Source organism: Rhinoraja longicauda, chromosome 20 (assembly GCF_053455715.1).
Source record: "Rhinoraja longicauda isolate Sanriku21f chromosome 20, sRhiLon1.1, whole genome shotgun sequence".
Taxonomy (NCBI): domain Eukaryota; kingdom Metazoa; phylum Chordata; class Chondrichthyes; order Rajiformes; family Arhynchobatidae; genus Rhinoraja; species Rhinoraja longicauda.
The window spans coordinates 6,385,892-6,404,802 of NC_135972.1; the positions used below are offsets into that span (position 1 = coordinate 6,385,892).

The 18,911-nt window shown below is 42.6% G+C and overlaps 2 protein-coding genes across 3 annotated transcripts in view; one reads left to right on the forward strand and one right to left on the reverse strand.

The window, feature by feature from the left end:
- Nucleotides 1-17,521, forward strand: part of atxn10 (ataxin 10) — a 154,150-nt gene extending 136,629 nt beyond the window's left edge. The window contains exons 10-11 of the transcript XR_013548631.1: nucleotides 9,629-9,773; nucleotides 17,430-17,521. The gene's annotated coding sequence lies outside the window, so the exon portion shown is untranslated. The remainder of the gene's footprint in view (nucleotides 1-9,628; nucleotides 9,774-17,429) is intronic.
- The window catches only part of LOC144603526 (protein Wnt-7b), a 60,728-nt gene continuing 45,199 nt past the window's right edge, over nucleotides 3,383-18,911 (reverse strand). The window contains exons 3-5 of one of the 2 annotated variants that reach the window (XR_013548632.1): nucleotides 15,332-15,603; nucleotides 7,027-8,605; nucleotides 3,383-3,660 (exon numbers count right to left, since the gene is read on the reverse strand). Coding sequence is in view for 1 of the 2 variants with exons in the window: in XM_078416843.1 (XP_078272969.1) it covers nucleotides 8,126-8,605; nucleotides 15,332-15,603 (752 nt within the window). In the remaining variant the exon portion in view is untranslated. Of the gene's footprint in view, nucleotides 3,661-5,528; nucleotides 8,606-15,331; nucleotides 15,604-18,911 lie in introns of those variants that run through there. The other variant, XM_078416843.1, reaches the window with a different exon arrangement.

Here is an 18,911-nt window from a genome sequence, read left to right on the forward strand (position 1 = left end):
TAGACCAGTTAGCCTGATGTTACAAAAAGATAAAATACTGTAATCAATAATTAAAACAGTGGTGATGGGACACAGAAAATAGTGATATCACGTGGCAGAGTCAACATGAAAGAGAAGTAATTTTTGTCAAATAGGTTGGAATTCTTTGGGATTGTAAGGGATCAAGTTGATGTAAGCAGATTTTGAGAATTCGAATCAATAATGAAGAAAGAACACTTCAAGGTTGCAAGGAAACTATGTTCATTAAAGTATTGTGAAATACAGGACTGAACAAGTTGCAAGTCCCACACACTTCTGATTGATGGGTCTTCACTGATGTGAGCAGCAGCTGGTGGGTCTGAGCCTCATGGCCTTCTGTAGACGGTCCTTGCACCATTCTGGATCCCAGTCTGAGGTGCAGTTCGGTGAGCATGTTCACATATAAACCCACACTTCTTCCCCAATCTATAAACAACAGTGTTATTTAAACTGGGCATCCTCGTTCCTGATGGAAACAGCAGTTATTTAGCATATCATGGCTGAGCTAGTCTTGGCAGTCTCTGGGAAGAAAGGGTTGGCTTGTCTTGTTGCTATATGACTTTGAGGCTGCATGATCTGAAGCCTCGTGATTCACTAGTTCTTCCAAGTGAGCCCATTTAGTTTCCTAATTGTTTTCCTAAGTGTGTCTGCTTGCCCGGCATAGGGATTGTTAGCAGACAACTCTGTTTTAGCTGAAAAACCTGTTTTAACTTTTAATTACACTTGATAAGAGGGAATTAATTGGTGGTATATTTGGACTTCCCGAAGCCCTTGGAGAAGACACCATTCAAGAGGTTATAAAAACAATTTAGAGCACACAGGTTTGAGGTTAATGGATTAATATGGATAGAGGATCGGTTAACAGGCAGAAAACAGACCAAAGGAAATGGATAATTTTCAGGTGGAAGGCAGTGTCTGGAGGAATGCCCTAAGAAGTGGTGCTGAGTCCATGGTCCATTTGCTGTCTCATTGGTTGTAAGTAGAGAGATTTATTACTCTTGATTTGTTTCTCCCATGTTAAAAAATTATGTAAATTAAAAATAAAATCAATATTTTAGATGTAAATAACATAGAAACATAGAAAATAGATGTGGTTATTGGATATATTCTAGATAATAAATCCAAGGAGAGTAATTGGATCTGCTTGCTCATTCTCTGAAAGGTATTTTGGTTGTAACATTTCTTGTCTTGAGATTTTCCCAATCCAAGTCCAATCAGCATCCTCTGTCCCCTCATTCATATCGGCCGAATAAGCTTAAGGGAAGTATTTAAGGAGAAGACAGTGAATACATATTCGGCAACTATTTAGAAATTCTGTAAAAACTAGTTAAAATTTTATTACTTGAATAGTATGCAGAGGAACGAGCTAGATGTGGATTTATGTTAAACATTAATATTCAGTTAATCTCAGCGCTCTTGTTAGTTTGATATCCATCTGTTCTTTCCAGTGGGAAAAGTGGAAACCAAGTTTGCATCAGCTTTCTGTCTTTGACCAATACATTTTGCAAATATAAAGTGTGGCAGTTAAACCAATTTTTTCTCAGAGTGCTGCAGGGATTGAAGCTGAGGCACCAATTAAGCTAGCATGCAATCCTTGGTTACAGGCTTCCATATCTACGATCGAGATGGACTTGTATTGCTGGTTCAGTGAGTGGATTCTGCAACTGCAGCTGCTCGGGTGAAATCTTGGCTTCTCTCTCCAGAGGATTCAAGTCCGGTATTCGAATGGAAGGACAGAAGTCATGTGATGGGCGGAATTGTCATCATGAGGTGGGGAAGTAAGCATTGCAAAAACATCCTTTTAACTCTAATGATATTGAATTTATGAAGAACTTTTTCTTTCAGTGTTTTAAAACATTTTTGTGAACTCTACTATATGTTCCAGAGGTATCAAACCCCATCTTTTACCGTTTTTTGCACCCTTTCATAATATGCAATCTTTATTTTTATTCATAGTTGGGCCTGTTAGCTGAGCTGGCATCTATCTCTCTATCTATTTATTTATTTATTTATTTATTTATCTATCTATTTATTTATTTATTTATCTATTTATTTATTTATTTATTTATTTATTTATTTATTTATTTATTTATTTATTTATTTATTTATTTATTTATTTATTTATTTATTTATCTGAGTATTTACCACTTTAGTAAACACAAACCCATATTTAAGGACAAGAGAGAACAAGGTAGTTGTTGAGCAAAAGATTGGGCAGCACAGTGGCACAGCTGGTAGAGCTGTTGCTCTCCAACGCCGGAGACCTAGGTTTGATCCTGACCTCAGATGCTGTCTGTGTGAAGTTTGCATGTTCTCCCTGTATTATATGTGTACGCATGTACAAACAAGTGCATGTGTCCTTTATGTGTTTAATGATGATGAGAATGGGTTTCAAACCATGACCCTGCTCTTGTCTGATTTCAAATTAACCCAAAATTTTCCAACAGCTTGTGGAACTGCTGTATCGCAGCGCCAGAGACCCAGGTTCGATCCTAACCCTGGGTGCCTTCTGTGCAGAGTTTGCACGTTCCTCCTGTGACTCGGTTTCCTCTGAGTGCTCCAGTTTACTATCACATTCCAAAGACGAGCTGGTCTGTCGGTTAATTGGCCCTCTATAAATTGCCCCCAGTGTGAATGGAAAAATGGACAAATGGGTGATCGGTGTTGCCACAGGACCAGTTTTCATGCTGTATCTTTCAATCGATATATCTGGAGCGAACCAAGGTATTGCTTCAGTTATGGGGTGGAAATCTATGAATTAAATGATTCCATAGTTTTGAAAGCCAATGTGCATGTTTTCGAGTCATGCCATCACCAAACAGATTCTATCTGCAATCGGAGTCAGTGTCTTATTATTAAATCAATAAACTTCACATTCCTTTGTCCTTTCAGTCGGAGCAAACAATCATCCCTCTTTCTGAAGGTGTGCAAGAGGAGGTTGCTGTACGGACTGGGTGTGTTTTCAGGGTTGCTCCAGAGGGATGCCTTTGGAGAGGGCAGACAGTAGCCATTGTATCTCTGTGGCACAGGGTGAACATGATAGCATGGCAACGGATGCGCAGATAACTAAGTGGTGAGGGGATTGACGAGGACATGGGGGGAATGAAAGGTTGTTTCAGTGGCCTGGCTCCAGAGTGCAGTGGTCCTGGCTGTTTCACCGGGCCTGGCACTCCTAGCACTTTTTTTCCCCCTCTCTTTCCAGTCTGTGCTTTATGTTAGCAGCAGACATGTTGTCCCTATAGTGAATTAGATGAGAAACATTAGCTTGCAGAATATATGCCAATGAGCTAATGATTTTGACACATTGACAATACCAGCCTTACAGCAAAGTACCCACACAGCAAAGCCTGTTTTTGTATCTCATATTTTTTTTAATGGCGAAAGGTTTGTCAGAAAGAAACGGATTTATTTTCTGTCAATCCGGTCTACAATATCAGGAGTTATCTGGTTCCGGTCCTCGGGGCTTCAGACAGCTAACAATACACATCTTATTTCTGCTCCAATAGTTCCCCGTTATGCCTTTCAAATACAGGAAAAGTAGTGAAAGCATAAACCAGTTGAATGTGGCAGTATCGTCTGCCATTCATTGCCTATGAAGAGCCACGTGATCTCCCTTCATTTTCGAACAAAACTAAAGAGTACCTGCAAAAACGGGAATAACAATTTTTTTTTTAAAAAGGTTACAAAAAGGTACGTGATTATTTGTAAGCACATAAAAATATCAAATAGAAAAATATTCGCTCTGAAAATATACAGTCAGTTGGGCTTCTAAATAGAGGGGAGATGCCTTGTTTAAAAGCAAAGTAACTTTTATATATTGCTGATTAAACAAAGCTGCTATGAGTTAGCAGAACACTGGAGTGTCTCTTGGTTGGTCTATATGTGGTACTGAAAAATAGCATGTTAACAAATGTGTGAATGTCACCCTTCCAATCTTTGATAGAAGTGCATCTTTTCTTAAAAATATCCAAAAGGAACAATTAAACCATTAGAGTGGTTTTGCATTTTATTCTCAAGGGTTCCAGCTTAGAATACAATGTTCCATCTTCAGTAGAAGACTATACACGCCCTTGGTTATTTTTTTAATTGAGAATAACTGCTTGAAATGAGTGGTATACTTAAAGCAGAATGTTTGTCTCATATTCATTTGTAAAAATACCCAAGTATATTTATCAAAGTTTTCTTATACTACTTTTGTTGAGCTGATGAATGGGACAAGCTTATAACTGGTTGCCAAACCTCTGTGCACCACGAATACATCCCCTTTAGGATACAGTTGGGGTGAGTTTTGCATGTTAATTTTTCGCTCCTGAATTTGCAGTGAAGTTCAATGCCACTTGCTCTTTCCAAGTTCGTGATGGAGATATTAACCAGATCTGGCAAATTGTAGTGTTTTACATAAATAGGGAGGGAATGCATGAAAGGGCAATTAAATGTATTTTCTTCTTGGATAGAAAGTTGCAGTGAGAGCAAGAGTGCTTTTGTGCAGCTGATACGTGATCACCTACATTATTGGTATTGATCTATTACAGTCACGTGTACTGAGGTACAGTGAAAAGGTTTTGTTTAAATGCTATCGAAAGTAGATAATATTGTACATGAATACTATGGGCAGCACAGTGGGAAGCTGGTAGAGCCGCTGCCTCACAGCGCCAAAGACCTGGATTCAATCATGACCACGGGTGTTGTCTGTGTGGAGTTTGCATGTTCTCCCCGTGACCGCATGGGTTTCCTCCCATGTCCTGAAGACGTACGGGTCTGTAGGTTAATTGGCCTCTGTAAATTGCTGCTAATGTGCAGGTGGAAGTGGCACATCGTAGAACTAGTGTGAACGGGTGATCAATGATCAGCATGGATACGGTGGGCTGAAGGCCCTGTTTCCATGCTATATCTCTAAAGTAAACTAAAAATACAATCAAGCCATACACAAGTAAAACAGGCAGTGCAAAGAGAAAAACATCAGAGAGCAGAGACCAGCATTGTAGCATAACAGTTCCAGAGAAAAGGTCCAATGCCTGTAATGAGGTAGGTTGGAAGATTGGGACTGTACACTAGCTTATGTGCAACTTTGCCCAGAGTGGACCAGGCACCCAGCTACAGGGTACTAATGTCCATAACTCGCTGTGCTTATCTAGTAATCTACCTTTTATGGTATACAATATTTTTGAGTCTGAAGGCTGGGATGTATTTTATGTAGAAATTCAGTGGTGTAGAAAATACAAAATGTGATTTGATGGTGGTTGAGCTTGCATTTGATGTTCACTTTGCTGTATTGTTACAAGGCATGGGGAACTTCCTAACGCCCTGTCAGAGGAGTACCACTCTCTACTCCTCATCTCCAGAGTCAGAAATCAGAGTCACACACAAAATGTTGGAGTAACTCAGCGGGTCTGACAGCATCGTTGGAGAACATGGATATGTGACGGTTTGGGTTGGGACCTTTCTTCAGACAGAAAAAGTGTCCCAACCCAAAACGTTGCCTATCCATGTTCTCCAGGGATGCAGCCTGACCTAATTTACTCCACACTTTGGATGCTTTTTTGGTAAACCAGCAACTGCAGTTCCTAGAGTCCATGTCTTAGAAATGAGAGTGTCCATTCTTATTTATGACCAGGCAGATCTTTTGAAAGTTCCACTAAGCCTCCCCACTATCCTCCAGCTATAATGTCCTGTCCTTTAAGAGCTGAAGGTTGGTGCAGTCATCATTAGCCTACTTCAGCTGATGCTAGGTCACAACATTAGGCTCTGTGGAAGTTGACTGAGACGGGAAGAAGTGCAGTTAATGCTAACTAGTGTCCAAAATGATTGCGGCTCGTTGTGTGAAACTGAGTGCGAGTTAAATGGTGTATTATAATCCTCTAGTACATTTCCCAGTGTTACTCAGTTTGGTCCCAAAGTGATAGAATTTAAAGCAGATGCACAAAGTTGTCCCAATGTCTTTTACAGCTTAATCTCAGCTTTCTGTAAATCCTACAGTAAGAGTTTTGCAGAGCTTTTGAATTCAGAGAAGTTCTCTAATGGAGCGTCTATACTCCAATATATGAATGCCCATTATTTAAGTGACTTTGCAGCATCTGTCTTCAAAAGGACTTTTGTTGTCAGAAGGACGGAAACTTGAGACTCTCGTACAACTGACAGACATTCAGTATTTGATGCTGTAGGTTCATTGCCAGAGGATGAATACCAGAGAGTATTCTCTGCCGCCTTAGAGAAATACTAGCAGAGGCTTTGGAGTCGGTGCCATCAGCATTGTCCTGTCAACGTGAGAATAATTTGTGTTACCTGATTGTAACGAGAATGGAGAAAAATACAAAACTAGGAAAGAGAATTTTGAGGTACATTTCTTTATATTTGTTGCAGTGTAAGGCAGTATTGACATGGCCAATTCAGGTCTGCTGAATGTTTCTTACATGTGAGTAGTAGGAGTGGTCTTTTCTTTCCCAAATAAATTATATTAAAGCAACCATGATTGCCAACTGAAAGGAAATGATCAGTGGAATGAAAAAGAATTGTAAAATTATTTTTGGTTCATTTTCCCAAAATGAAGAGTAATCATACCAGTATTCTGACACACATCCCTAAAACATTTATGTATATTGTTACATAGACAACTCTCTCCTAAATATTTCACAAGTGTACCACTTGTATTATGGAAGATGGACACATGTTGTACTGTGGATACAAAGAGCAAGCAGCTACTGAAACGCTCCATACATAATATTTAACTTAATGCACAATGCAGGGATGCAAAGCTACATATAGACCAACCAAAATTGCATTACTGATATTTAGTGAAATATAATACTTATATTGCAAAAAACCAACAGGGCATAATTTCAGTCAAAATCACCCTTTTCCAGCATATCCTCATTCTGCACATGGAAAATGTCACAAAGTAACTGAAGAAGCAATATTAATCACATGTAAGTACCGATGTATTGTTCTGGGTCTTGGCATTCCATAACTATAAAAACATTACTTTTTATCAATAATTATTGTCAGCCATACCTGTAGCATTTTATGTCCCTTGGTCCCAGCATTCAGGAACTTCCTTTCAAAATAAATTAATATTTTTAAAGAGTATTCAAAACAATGAATAGCTTGATGTAAATTTTAGGATTTAAACTGTTTGTGTATCCCTCTGTGTCATTCTAGCCACACTTTCTGTTAAACTATCAATGTATAAGCAGATTAGTGTCATAGAAACATTTGGAGAAATATCAAAATTAATGCGTTATAAGTCAGGAAAGAATCTAACAGGTTTACATTAAAAATTTACAATATTACTACCCGTTAGTGCTTAGATTTGTTCATTCTATAACATAAATAAACTTTTTTTTTCTGATATCCAAATAGCTCCCGTGAGACTGAACAAGACACTTCTTTAGTCAGTCTCAAACAAGATAACAGCTGGATTTGCCCATCTTCCCTTCAGCTCTGGACCTCAGCCCAACACATCTGGGGCGATGCAGCGAAGTCATTTCCATTCCTTAACAGCACTGAACAATAGTTTTCTTGCTTCGCCATTTGATGACTCCCTTAGTGCCTGCTTTGTGTCTCACACACTTCTTATTTTGTGTTGGAAAACATATTGTCTGTGTTTTCCCAAAACATGAGCGTAATGCCACATTTGAGTGGAGTTTCTTGTGGAGATTGTGAACTCGAGGCGAGATTGTCAAGTGCATGGCTTTCTGGGAGTTGTAGTTTGTTTGTCCCTCTCTTGCCATACAGATGTCGATAATAATAATAATAATAATAATAATAATAATAATACTGCCCGTCAGAATGGACTGCAGCTCCCAGAGTGTACTGCAACTGCTGCAGGTTTGCACCGGCGCCTGGGATATCGAATTGCAACCAACTCGTGTTTTATTGTGATCGTGGTGTAGAAAAGGAAGCGAGTCACACGCAACATGTTTCACGCAAGGAGTGGGTTTGTGTAACTAGATGTGCAAATCGACGATGTAGCCAGTTGATCTTCATTCTCACTCTATTTCACTTGTGTTGTTGTTGACTCCTCGTTTCTTCCTTCTGGTTTTTATTTTGTTGTGATTCTCCACCTCGAGGGTGGAGTGTCCATCTGTTTTTGTTTTGGGTGGCAGCATTCTCACTTACAGGTGAAGACTTCCGTCCTCTCGCTGCACGTGTTGCACTTGACAAAGCAGCACCAGTGGAACTTGCAGTTGCACTGCCAGACTTTGGTGTACTGGTGCGTGTTGTAACCACGCCCGCAGCACATCAGGTCACAGCCGTCTCCGTGGTGGGAGGTGCGGTTACATAACCGCCCCTGGGTGCCCACGCTCCCCGTCAAGCTGTCCTCCTCACAGTAGTTGGGCGACCGCTCGATGTAAACTAAATCCGTGTCCAATGGCTTTCGATAGGTCCTGGCCTTCTTGATTTTAAGGAAGGTGGGCTGGCGTAACCTGCTAGCCCTCACTGCTTCCACATGGACAGCCTCGCCATACTTCTCCTTCAACACGTATCCAATTTCTCGAAATTTGGGAAGAGTTGTCCAACACGTCTTGGTTGTGCACGAGCCAGAGACTCCATGACACTTGCATTCCAACTTCATCCTCTCCTCCAGAATCTATTAGTCAAAGAATAACAAGTATTACAAATGAATTTATTGCAATTTGGCCTTTTTCAATATTTTGGCTTTAGTTTTGGGCTCCTTCAGATTGAAACTAATGTGGGGTGGACGCCAAATAGGTAACTGTTCCTCGACAAAGAGGAAACATTTATATCATTTTACTTTCATTTTATAGTGTTGGAGAAATAGGAAATATAAAGTATGCAACTAGGGGGCAAATCTACCAGGCAGTTGACTGGTAAAAGATCAGCTTCACCTGGACTCTGTTGGAAGGGGCAGTTACAAGGTTAAACCACCTTTCTCATTTCCGATTTGGCCTGTCGTACAGCACGGAAACAGGCCTTTTGTCCCTAATAGTCCATGCCAACCAACATGCCCCATCTAAACTAGTTCCATTTGCCTGTGTTTGGCCCAGATTCTTCTAAACCTTACCTCCAGGTACATGTCCAAGAACATTTTAAATGTTGTTATAGCACCAGCCTCAACCATCTCCTCTGGCAGCTCATCCCATATACCCACTACCCTCTGAGTGATAAAGGTGCCCCTCAGGTTCCTATTAAAGTTTACCCCTCTCACCTTAAACCCATGTCCTCTGGTTCTTGATTTCCCTACGTTGGGTAAAAGATGCACCTCCTGCACTTTAAATGTTGTTATAGCACCAGCCTCAACCATCTCCTTCAGCCTCCTGCACTCTAAGAAATAAAGTCCTAGATTGCCCAATCTCTCCCTATAGCGCAGGCTCTCGTCTTGGCGACATCCTCGTAAATCTTCTCTGCACTCTTTTCAATTTAATTACATCCATCCTATAGCAGAGTCACCAAAACTGAACACAGTTCTCAAAATGCAGTCTCACTAATGTCTTGGAAAGACTAACATTTTTATTCCAGTTATCAGTATATTTTCCTGTACTCATTTGCCCTTTATGTTTGAGACTATTGTATGCTGGCAGTTGCTAAGTTTGTATTCTGAATGAACAACATCTCTAGGCCCGCTGCTAAATTACATTCATCTATCCCTCAGCAGAACCAAGGATCTCTGGAAAAATCTGGATTTGAGACATTGCCCAAGGGAATTAAAGAGAGGATTTTGCCAATATCCCAGAATCCAAAGTAAACAAGCCCCACGAGTCATCATCTGATGTTGGTACCAACCCTACAAAACACAGGTACGTTTGAGGTACTTTAAAAGCGAAAATATCGTACGTATTTCATAAGTTCACAAATATTGAAAGTACAATAAACCAACTAACTAAAGATGATTGGTGTTTTAATAAGAGTAACTTCCTCTCAGGTTTCAAGCTGATACAAGCATGATAGTTTCCCAATTAATTCAGCCAGCATGTTTCCATTTGCTTTGCACCTCTATCCTGCTGACTGTTAGAGTTCCAGTCAGTATTCATAGAAACATAGAAACATAGAAAATAGGTGCAGGAATAGGCCATTCGGCCCTTCGAGCTTGCACCGCCATTCAATATGATCATGGCTGATCATCCAGCTCAGTAGCCTGTACCTGCCTTCTCTCCATACCCCCTGATCCCTTTAGCAAAAAGGGCCACATCTAACTCCCTCTTAAATATAGCCAATGAACTGGCCTCAACTACCTTCTGTGGCAGAGAATTCCACAGACTCACCACTCTCTGTGTGAAGAAATGTTTTCTCATCTCGGTCCTAAAAGACTTCCCCCTTATCCTTAAGCTGTGACCCCTGGTTCTGGACTCCCCCAACATCGGGAACAATCTTCCCGCATCTAGCCTCTCCACCCCTTAAGAATTTTATATGTTACTATAAGATCCCCCCTCAGTCTTCTAAATTCCAGCGAGTACAAGCCCAGTCTATCCAGTCTTTCCTCATATGAAAGTCCCGCCATCCCAGGGATCAATCTGGTGAACCTTCTCTGTACTCCCTCTAAGGCAAGAACGTCATTCCTCAGGTTAGGAGACCAAAACTGCACACAATACTCCAGGTGCGGTTTCTATGTGCGAACTCTATTCAGCATGTTACATTTCTATTACAGAATGTAAGATACATCACGGGCAATACGGGGGCTCTGTTGTTTTCCTCGCTCTGATCTTTTAATGCAGTGTAACAATCAGTTAGGTAAACAATCAGAACCTTTTACCCAGGGTGGAAATGTCAAAAGCTAGCGGGCATAGCTTTAAGGTGAGAGAGTCAAAGCATAAAGATGTGCGGGGCTGGTTTATTTTGAAACAGAGAGTGGTGGGTGCCCAGAATGGTGGTAGAGGCAGAAATATAGTGATATATAAAAGGCTTATGTATAGGCACATAGACATGCAGGGAATGGAAGGATATGGATCATCTGCAGGCAGCAGAGAGTAGTTGAACTTGCTATCATGTTTGTCGAAGGAACTGTCCTGTGCTGCATTGTACAGTTCTATGCAACTCTTCCATCCATATTATTCTTTGCCAGTAACTAATGGCACCCAATCAGACATCACTTTAATTGTAAAATGATTATGACACCAATCAATTAGATAACGGGCAGGCTGCAAGGGAATCCTATTGAGACAATAGGTGCAGGAGTAGGCCATTCGGCCCTTCGAGCCAGCACCACCATTCAATGTGATCATGGCTGATCATTCTCAATCAGTACCCCGTTCCTGCCTTCTCCCCCATCCCCTGACTCCGCTATCCTTAAGAGCTCTATCTAGCTCTCTTGAATGCATTCAGAGAATTGGCCTCCACTGCCTTCTGAGGCTTTATAACCCAGAATCTGCCCTTGACACAGCACCATCCAAGCGAAATAAATCCCACCCCAAATAAATGCAGTGGTCATGTACCCACTGCAAAATTATACATGACCACTCTGTGATGGGTGTGTGAAAGCTCATTTTTTAGCTCTTTCAGTACTAGGTGGGTACTGAATACACTTAGCTGACAAGGCAAAACTTAAATAAACATCTGTACTTCAGTAAATTATAATTACAAAATTATGTCACAGATCATTTCTCCTGCAACCAATGTTGAAATTCTAAAAGTTTGATTAGAAAAATATTGTTAGGTTTGGCTCTTTGTTCCCACATTAATTGTAGTCAGGCCATAACTCACTTTTTACATGAATCCTAATGCATACCCACTCACCAACTAGCTGCCTCCAGATTGATCAGCCAAACCAGAAGTGGACAAGCCAATTTCTTGCTGAATCAGTGGTACTAATCTCATCCCATTCTCTACCCCTCTAGCTAGTGGCGACTATACCCACAGCCACATTGTAAGCTACCAGCCATTGATAGGGTTGTCGCAAGCTGCTAGGGTTCATGCCTCTTTTTTAATGAAGTACCATCAGACAAAAATGAAGTACCTTTCATTGAAATTCTGTGCCTACAGGTTTTGTACGTGCTTCCTCTTTCTTCTACATCCCATATCTCTGATATTTCCACTTTCTCTTCCCTCACATAAGAAGCAGTTAGACATGTACATGGATAGGACAGGTTTGGAGGGATATGGATCAAATACTGGCAAATGGGACTAGTGGAGCTGGGACATGTTGGCTGATGTGGGCAAGTTGGACCATAGGGCCTGTTTCCACACTGTATCACTCTATGACATACACCCCAGTGGTACGTGGACTTCTCCACAGATACCATTCAGGAGGCTAGTGGAACTGGGGACTGATTTTTGTCTTCCCCACACTCTCTATCTATTCAGAAATAGAGCGGCACACAGACCTAAGGCAAGTAACCAGGACAGGATTTACACAGTAAATGGCAGGGTGCTGAGGAATGATCAATGGGTACATGCGCATACTTCCCTGAAAGTGGCGACACATGCAGGTCTTGGATGGGACTGGATATGTTCCCTCAAGCGTCAGAGACTAAAGGGAGACCTTATAGAGGTATATAAAAACATGAGGGGCCTAGATAAAGTGAATGGTCACCATGTTTTAACCAGGGTCGAGGAGTCTAAGGCAGAGGGCAGAGGTAAGAGTGATTTTTTCCACAGGTGGGTATATGGAACAAGCTGCCAAAGAAAGAGGGACAGGCATGAACTATAGCAAAATTTAAAAGACATTTGGACAGGAACATGGATAAGAGATTTAGAGGGATACGGGTCAAATACAGTTAAATGTAACTGGCTTGGTAAGGCAACGTGGTCGGCACGGACAGGTGAAGCCAAAGGACCCGTTTCCATGCTATGCACTCTGACTCTGACTCAAAGTCCTCTGGTTAGGTTGCAAATGACAGTCAAATGCAGTCTCGGCTTAGTGGCAGCATTCTTACCTATGCTTTTGGGGGTCACGGATTCAAGTTCAGCTCTGTCCCAGGGCACCTAATTAATGCTGACAGAATCCTCTCAGGGTTTTTAATCTACATTCCTTCCTCAGGAAGCGCCAGACAAAGAAATGGGATTTTACTGTGCTGGAAATAGCTTCCAAATTCAACCATATATCAGTAAGACTCTTCAAAATTAATTTTACCATGTTTTGAAATGTTTTCAAAAGGCATGATACAGTGGTACATCAACGTGTGTTATTTGAGATTCGGCCTTCAATCTTTGAGTAACTGCATTTAAACTGTTACTCCCACTATGTGTGGAGCTTGCTGAAAGCATCAGAATGCATTTAGTTTAAGCAATTTCTAATCCCAGTGCAGCCTTACAAGCATGTCCATCGATTGACTGCTGCATGATGACATTTACAAACTATGACGAGCTGCTGGTAAAGTTAAGGGGCAGATATTTGCCAAGATTTACACTCTCCCTGTGACCAGGTGGGTTTCCTCCGGGTGCTCCGGTTTCCTCCCACATCCCAAAGACGTGCGGGTTTGTGGGTGAATTGGCCTCTGTAAATTGCCGAATGTGTCGGATGCAAAACTGGGATAACATAGAACTAGTGTACGGGTGGGTGATTGTTGGTCAGGACAGACTGGGTGAGCCGAAGGGCCTGTTTCCACGTTGTATCCCTAAACTAAACTAACTGCTGGTTAAACAACATCTTGTGACCTTTTTGTTGTGTTGGCAGTAGCCTCTGTAAATGCCAATCTTGCTTTACTTCTGCTTTTCTGCAACAATCAGATTTGGGATTTGAGAAATCCAAATTCAAAATGCTGCAGATGCTGGGAGTCTAAAATAAAAACAGAAAACATCGGAGATATACAATGTGTCAGAAAACATCTCTGAAGGGAGAAACACTACGAAAACATTACAATTTAACTCTGGTTCTCTCTTCACCGGTTCTACCTGACGTACTGAGTACCTCCAGCATTTACTCTCGTTTAATTTGTAATCTCTCCACCACAATTACTGCATCTTTTGTTAATTTTCTAGCTCTGTTCTTTCCTTGGCCAAGTGGAAAATGCAATGACACACTCAGGTTTAGGTTTATTATTGTCACCTGCACGGATGTACAGTGAAAAGTTTAGTTTTGCAAGCTATCCAGTAAAACGGATAACATGGTACACAGATAATATCGAGCCAAACTCAAGTACCATAGTTAGAGCAAAGGGGGACATTCAGAGTATTTAGTTAAGATACTCTTCAGAGAATATAGTTAAGAGATTAAAGGAGTAGCGCGATTGTACCGAATGTTACCTTAGACAGCTGAGGAAATTCAGAGTGTCTCTGAGGATCCTTCATTGCTTCTACTCTGGGGCTGTAGAGAGCATCCTGTCCGGCAACATTACAGTCTGGTTTGGGAACAGCTCTGCCCAGGACAGGATGGCCCTGCAGAGAGTAGTGCGTTCGGCAGAACGCACCATGGGAACTACACTCGTCCCCCTGCAGGACCTATACATCAGGAGGTGCAGATCCAGAGCAAGCAAGATCATGAGGGACTCCTGCCACCCCAGTAACGGACTGTTCCAGATGCTACGATCAGGCAAACGCCTCCGCTGTCACGCTGTGAAAACGGAGAGGATGAGACGGAGTTTCTTCCCAAGGCCATCAGGACTGTCAACTTTTATAACTCCAGAGACTAAATTTTTGTCTACACTATCGTAACTTATTAACTTTATTTATATGCTGTAAATGTAATTCTTTTTTGTGCACAATCCGCAGGCATTGCCACTTTCATTTCACTGCACATCGTGTATGTGTATGTGACAAATAAACTTGACTTGTTAGCAGATCCTCCTCAGGGACCGGTGGCAAGGAATTGCCATGCTTTGATGCCATCTTAGTCCTTCAGTGTGTTGGTAGTTGACCTGTTCCCTTTGACCATTTGAAATATACACAACCGGCATGAATTGAACTGGCTTTGGTGTTCCTGCTCTCCTCGCCTTGCAGTGTCTAACCTTTTAATGTTTTGTATTTGCTATTGAGGGATGGAAGGTTACGACGCGAAGCAGTTTTCCTGTTGATGTACATATCAGGATATTTACAGCGTTGATACTAGCCCAGCAGATTGAAAGACTGTTCACGTCTCCCAAATACACACAGTAAAACTAAGTGGAACTAATCTAGGTGTTCTTAAGTGTCATTCTGGCCTCCAGATTTCTACGATTATGACTGCTGCTCAGTTGGCTCCGTAAGGCAGGGTGTAAATGTGGCCGGGATGTAGGACTTAAAGTTGCTATTATCTGACCTTTATTTAACCCATATTGTAAGAACTGAGAGTGCTGAAGATGCACATGGAGTGAAAAGAGAAAGAAGAAATCTGTTGTTTTGCAAATCCTTACAAGCACAAACACACACAAGAGAAGCAATCTCCATATTCATCATGTGGATTAGTACTGAGACCTCCACTTTCCAGGGTCCCTGATGCACATACCTTTCTCCCCGCCTTGTTGTTATGCAGATTCATCAGCCTCCTGGCATTTTTTTTAATCTCCCTCGCGTCGACGAATTTCCTTGAGAACTCGATGCCGTAGTTGATGTCGGCAGAACAGCCACCCCACTTCCAGCCCTCCTCCTGGTTGTAGTAGCCCTGCTTCTCTCGGTCACAGCCGCAGTTGCTCAGGTTCCCTTGGCTGCAGGCGGCAGTCACGGCGTGGGCCACTCCAGCCGCGGTGATGGCATAAGTGAATGCTGCTTCCCGGCTACCTGCAAGCACAGAGCGGCAACCATTATGTTAACGGGTTTAGTTTAGAGTTGCAGCGCAGAAATAGGCCCTTCAGCCCGCCGAGTCCACGCCAACCAGCGATCACCCCATACACTAGCACTGTCCTAGACGCACTGGGGAACATTTACAATTATACCAAGCCAATTAACCTACAAACCTGTACGTCTTTGGAGTGTGGGAGGAAACCAGAGATCCCAGAGCAAACCCCACGCACGTCACAGGGAGAAGGTTCCGACAGCACCTGTAGTCAGGATCGATCCCGGGTCTCTGGCGCTGTAAGGCAGCAACTCTACCGTGCCGTCCTTGGTAAATATAGAAACGTGGAAATATATAGCACAGCAACAGGCCCTTTGGCCCACACCATCTGTGCCGAACATAACACCAAGATGAGCTAATCTCAACTGCCCACACATGACCCACATCCATGCGCTTAGCTAAAAACCTCTTAAACTTCACTATTGTATCTACCGGCACGGTGGCGCAGTGGTGGAGTTGCTGCCTCACAGAACCAGACACCTGGGTTTGATTCTGACCTCGGGTGCTGTCTGTACCGATTCTGTACATTCTCCCTGTGACTGTGTGGGTTTTCTCTGGGTGCTCCTGGATTTCCTCTCACATTTCATGTGGCTTTCCTTGCTATGCCCCTGCCTGCCCTGTCTACTGAACCTGCTCTCATTGACTTCTGTACTGACCTCCAGCCTCACTCCTTCATTGCATCCAGTTCTTCTGCCAATCTAGTTAAACCCACCCAAGTATCATATCATATCATCATCATATATATACAGCCGGAAACAGGCCTTTTCGGCCCTCCAAGTCCGTGCCGCCCAGTGATCCCCGTACATTAACACTATCCTACACCCACTAGGGACAATTTTTTTTAATTTTTATTATTATTTTTTTTTTACATTTACCCAGCCAATTAACCTACATACCTGTACGTCTTTGGAGTGTGGGAGGAAACCGAAGATCTCGGAGTAAACCCACGCAGGTCACGGGGAGAACGTACAAACTCCTTACAGTGCAGCACCCGTAGTCAGGATCGAACCTGAGTCTCCGGCGCTGCATTCGCTGTAAAGCAGCAACTCTACCGCTGCGCTACCGTGCCGCCCAAGCATGGAGAAAGCCCGCAAAGGGGGACAAAGGGGGATGTTGGTCCCCCTCCAGTTCACATGCATCCCGTCTTTCTTGCACACGTCAACTCTGTTCCAGAAGAGATCACAGAAGGTTGAAAAATCTGAATCCCTGTCCCCTACACAGAAACATAGAAAATAAGTGCAGGAGTAAGCCATTCGGCCCTTCGAGCCACCACCGCCATTCAATACGATCGTGGCTGATCATCCAAAATCAGTACCCCATTGCTGCTTTCTCCCCATATCCCAACACTTTCTCCACACAATCATGTGTCCTATCTTCCTATTCCTACCCTCACTAGCACATGGCACTGGGAGCAATCCTGAGATCACTATGCTCAAGGTGCTACTTTTTAACCTTTTGACCAACTCCCTGGACTCACTCTGCAGGACTTTATCCATTTTCACACCCACGTAATTCGCACCAACAAATTCTAACTGTTCACCCTCTCCCTTGAGAATATTCTTCAGTTGCTGCAAATCATCCTGGATCGTGGCATCAGGGAAGCCACACACCATTCCAGAGTCATATAAACAGAACTTATCTTATATTGCGATCAGCCTCCTGGCCAAAACCTCAGCATTTACCCTCAACAAAACCACTTGCCCCTCAGCACACAGCCACTCCCAACAAGCTGATGTCCACTAATGCTTGCCTTTCTTTTATATACTAACAGGAGCAGTCACTTCGGGATGCAAACAATCCTTCTCACTCGGGTCGGCACAGTGGCCACTGGTAGAGTTGCTGCCTTACAGCGCCAGAGACCCAGGTTTGATCCTGACTACGGGTGCTGTCTGTATGGAGTTTGTATGTTTGTATGTCCCTGTGACCGCATGGGTTTTCTCCGGGTGCTCCGGTTTCCTCCCACATTCCAAAGATGTACAGGTTAGTAGATTAATTGGCCTCTGTAAATTGTGAATTAGTGTGTAGGATAGTGCTAGTATACGGGGCTATCGCTGGTCAGTGTGGACTCGGTGGGCCGAAGGACCTGTTTCCACACCGTATCTCTAAAGTCTAACTGCTTTTAAATCTACCATGCTGCTTCTCCTCTCAGCTGCTCATTCAACAGTGAAACTAACCTTTTAATATTGAATCTAATCTTTTCTGGTGACCATGCAATGCTTTTATCCCTCCTCCAAAATCGAGGCTCTACCTTTCTGATTTAATTTGTTTCTTTTTTTATTTTCTGTTTCCAACTGCTGAATGTTAAAATAATTGTCACCATGACTAACTTTGATCTGCATCCTTTCATAGAACATGGAACAACAGTATAGCACGGGGATAGGCCTTGCGGTCCACAATTTCTGTGCCAAACATAATGCCAAAATAAACTAATCTCCTCTGTCTGCACATGAATCACATCTCTCCATTCCCTACATATTCATGTGCCTATCTAAAAGCCTCTTAAATGCCACCATAATTTCTGCCTCTGTCACCCCCCACCCCTGCAGCACATTCCAAGGCACCCACTACCCTCTATGTGAATAAAAGTTGCCCTTACGTCTCCTTCATACTTTTCCCCTCTCGACTTACTGCCATGCCCTCTCGTCTTTGATATTTCTGCCCTGGAGTTATGCTTTATTCGTTCCCACAGGTGTAGTGCTCAGAGACATTGGGAATCACCCTGACTTTGCACATCCTGCAGGAGGAGCATAAGGTCATAAGGGATAGGAGTAGAATCAGGCCATTCGGCCCATCAAGTCTACTCCTCCTAACCTCATTCTCCTGCCTCCCCGTGACCTCTGACACCTGTACCACTACCCTAACTGCCATTCCGACTGCACTAAGACCAAGGAAGAGTTGCAAAATAAAAGCAGACCTTATCATATCTTGTGTAAGAAAATAACTGCAGATGCTGGTACAAATTGAAGGTATTTATTTCACAAAATGCTGGAGCAACTCAGCAGGCCAGGCAGCATCTCAGGAGAGAAGGAATGGGTGACGTTTCGGGTCGAGACCCTTCTTCAGACTTATCATATCTTGTATTGCTATCACCTGCTGCTCAGCCTCCTGGCCAAATCCATTTACTGCAATTTAATTCTCACTTTTCCGGATTTGATGAAGGGTCCTTAAACTAAAGTGTCAGATCTTTTTCCTCCCGGTGATGCTGCTTCCTGTACGCGTTTTTGATCACATTAAAGATTATCTACTTCTCGCT